The following is a 3,139-nucleotide window of genomic DNA, read 5'->3' on the forward strand; positions in this document are numbered from 1 at the left end:
GGTGTGGCTGTGGACAGACAGTAGGATGAGCGGGCCTGGGGGATGGGGGTGGGAAAAGTAGCCTCCAGAACCGCCTGCGGAGGCAAGCTCACGCTTGGAACAGCTCGGGGGGCGAGATCGGAAGAAAGAACAGGAAAAAGAGAGGGAATAGCGGGCGCCGGAACCTGCGCTATTGGCAGAGGCGGCCTCACGCTTTGGTTGGTTTCGGGGGGGGGAAAAACATAAGGAAGGAAAGATGAGATCGTGGGCGTCGGAGCTTTTGCTGCTAGCTGAGGAAGCCTCGCGCTAGAGCTGGATGGTGGGGCTGGGGGCCATGGGTAGGGGAGAGGGTTAAGGGTGGGGTAAAACAGAGACTGGGGATAGGGCAGCGCCGCTAAGGAAAGATGAGATTGTGGGCGTCGGAGCTTTTGCTGCTAGCTGAGGAAGCCTCGCGCTAGAGCTGGATGGTGGGGCTGGGGGCCATGGGTAGGGGAGAGGGTTAAGGGTGGGATAAAACAGAGACTGGGGATGGGGCAGCGCCGCTAGCGGAGGCGTGCTCACGCTATTTCGGCGGCTTGTGGAGGCGGGCGCCAGTGCGTCGCCTGGAGGGTCTGCTGGCCGACGTTCAGAGGATCAGGAGATGTTTGCTGCTGGATCAGGTGCGCGGCCCAGGCTTGCCGAAGGCCTTCTGCTGCGGCCAGATAGTCGGAAGCTTGTTCTTGGTGGCGTGGTAGTTGGATCGGGCCGTGAATAAGGAGCACCGCGGCCCCGGTTTGTTTTGTCCTTTGCTTTGGACGGAGGAGTGTCGATTGGAAGTGGCGCCCCCGCCTGGAGCGAAGCGTAGAGGGCTTGTAGCTCCGCCTTGTTCATACGGTGAGGAGCGAGGATGCCGGCGTTTGAAAGCGCTTGGCGTAACTTTGGCACGGTCCATTTCTCCGTAGCTGGAGCGGAGGAGAGAACCGAGGCATAGGAGGATGTTGGAGAAGGTGGCTGACGCCTGGAAGGTGAGGGTGAAGGAGAATCTCGGCGTCTGAAGGTATGAGAGGCGGCGATGCGGGAAGGCCTGCGGCCCCGAGGTGCAGCCGCGGGCTCAGTTGGGGTGTCCAGCGGAGCGCTGGCGTGCTGAACGTCGGCTGTAGATGCGGGAGGAGCTGTACTGTCGAAGGTGTTTTCCTCAGGGAACAATTCAGTCTCGGACATCATGCGGCGATTGGATGTACCAATGCTGAAAGTCGAGAGATAACGAAGGTAGGGCGTACTTGGTTATTTATGGGAGTTTTCTCTTGCGCCGATTGGATACATGGTGTAATCACTAATGATGAACTGGCCGTGTTAATTATCTGTGCATGCTCCTCCCGAAATTTGTTTGTAAACATCACATTTTCAGAAATAAAAGTCGCGTTTTTTCATCTGAAACGTGCTGTGATTTATTTTCCAAAGCCACTCATCTAATGCAGAAACACTCAAGCAAGCAAAACACGCGCAACGCGTGCAGGTATTTGTACTGATGCAGAATGAGAGGGACAAGTAGTACAGCCTAGCACATTTCACACAGGCTGCTAGATTCACTTTCGCCAGAAAGTCGTGTATGCCTAAGGTTGAACATACATGATGTTTATAGTGAATACCCCTATAAATGGTCTTATTTTTACGATTAAGTTTTAATCCAAATGATGCATGTGCTAAGTGAGTGAACATCAAAGATCACACAACAGAATTGTGCGCGCTCTCTCTCTCTCCCTCCCTACCGTTAAGTAACTTGTGCATTGTTTTACTTACTTGCTTTTGACATATCCGCGCGAACTACAAACTTTCCAGTGATGTCTGTGAGAAAAATAAATTCACTCGACAAGCTTGCGCATCTGCGCCGCCGCGCGCTCAATACACTCAGCGTGCTTTGTTTATCAGCTCATGCAGATCAGCTATACAGGCGTTAATACTGAATGTTTAACATTATATTCATTGCATACATATACTTCTTAGTAGACATCCTTAACTCCTTTCTGCTGTCTGTTGTTCTGTTGTCGATGTTTCTTTGTTTGAATATGGCGCTTATCACATGCTGTGTGGTATCGGCGTTTGGTATCGGGGCATTTTAACGAGTACGAGTACGAGTACAGGAGACCAGTATCGGGCCCGATACCGATACCGGTATTGGTGCATCCCTAGTTGGGGGGTGGGGAGGGGTGAGGATGTGGTTAGAACGCTTGGTTGAGTGAGTGCATCAGACGAGACGACGAAGAAGAAGTGCTGCTGCAGAGTTAGTGCATCAGAGAAAACCAAGAAGAAGAGTTGCTGTGCTGTAGCTTCAAATTTTCGGCATGTCTAGAACAATTCTTACAAGTATAACACGACGTAGCTGGGCGCCGCGGACAGTCGCCGCCGGTGAGCCTACACTCATAGAAAATAATGTATTTGAATTTTAAAGACGTAGCGCAACGCGACACTGCGCTTCTCGTCCGGTGTGCGACCGCCTGAAATGTTGTTTTTTTCACCTCCGTGCCCAAACGTCTTTGTTTGGGCTTCCGAAAGCGGATGATGTCAGGAAACAGTGGTTGCAATTTATTTTTTAACTCTGTTCCTGAGCATTATAACCCCAATTTGCTATTGTGTGCTGCGCATTTCACTGAGGACAGCTTCCACATCACGAGTGAGAAGTGCCAGATTCGCCAAAAGCTTTTGTTGAAAGACGGAGCAAGAGGCGGGGCAGTACTGAAACACCGTCTAAGCTGTTCGCCAATCACAACGCACTGGGACAGCTAACCAATCACAACACATTTTGTTTTTCGGAAGGCGGACCTTCATCAAAGCCTGAACTAATCAAGCCGTTTGTGCCAGGATGGGGAGAAAGGTATTTTAATCAAGTAAATTATGTGAAAAATAATGCATTTTTCGAACCACCGAGCATGAGAGCATGTTCTAGTACACCCCCAAAACAAAATCAAGACTTTGTAAAAGAGCATAATAGGACCCCTTTAAGTATTTAAAAAAGACAAGATTAATGGAAAGTTTTGAAATTTGTATTTATTTACGTTAAAAAATGGTTTCTTTTATTATTTTATTTTATTTTATTATTAGTATTATTATTATTTATTAGTATTTTTTAAATCTATAATAGTTGAATAATTCATAGCTGAACCATTTAAGTTTCACACTCCAG

At 49.0% G+C, this 3,139-nt stretch overlaps 1 protein-coding gene across 1 annotated transcript; it reads right to left on the reverse strand.

The window, feature by feature from the left end:
* Positions 1-612: 612 nt before the first annotated feature.
* Positions 613-1,179, reverse strand: LOC107552418 (predicted GPI-anchored protein 58). The gene has a single exon (XM_016234285.1). The coding sequence runs from the start codon at positions 1,177-1,179 to the stop codon at positions 613-615; it is 567 nt and encodes a 188-aa protein (XP_016089771.1).
* Between the last annotated feature and the right edge of the window lie 1,960 nt (positions 1,180-3,139).

Source organism: Sinocyclocheilus grahami, unplaced genomic scaffold, assembly GCF_001515645.1.
Source record: "Sinocyclocheilus grahami isolate Dianchi unplaced genomic scaffold, SAMN03320097.WGS_v1.1 scaffold450.1, whole genome shotgun sequence".
Classification (NCBI taxonomy): Eukaryota; Metazoa; Chordata; class Actinopteri; order Cypriniformes; family Cyprinidae; genus Sinocyclocheilus; species Sinocyclocheilus grahami.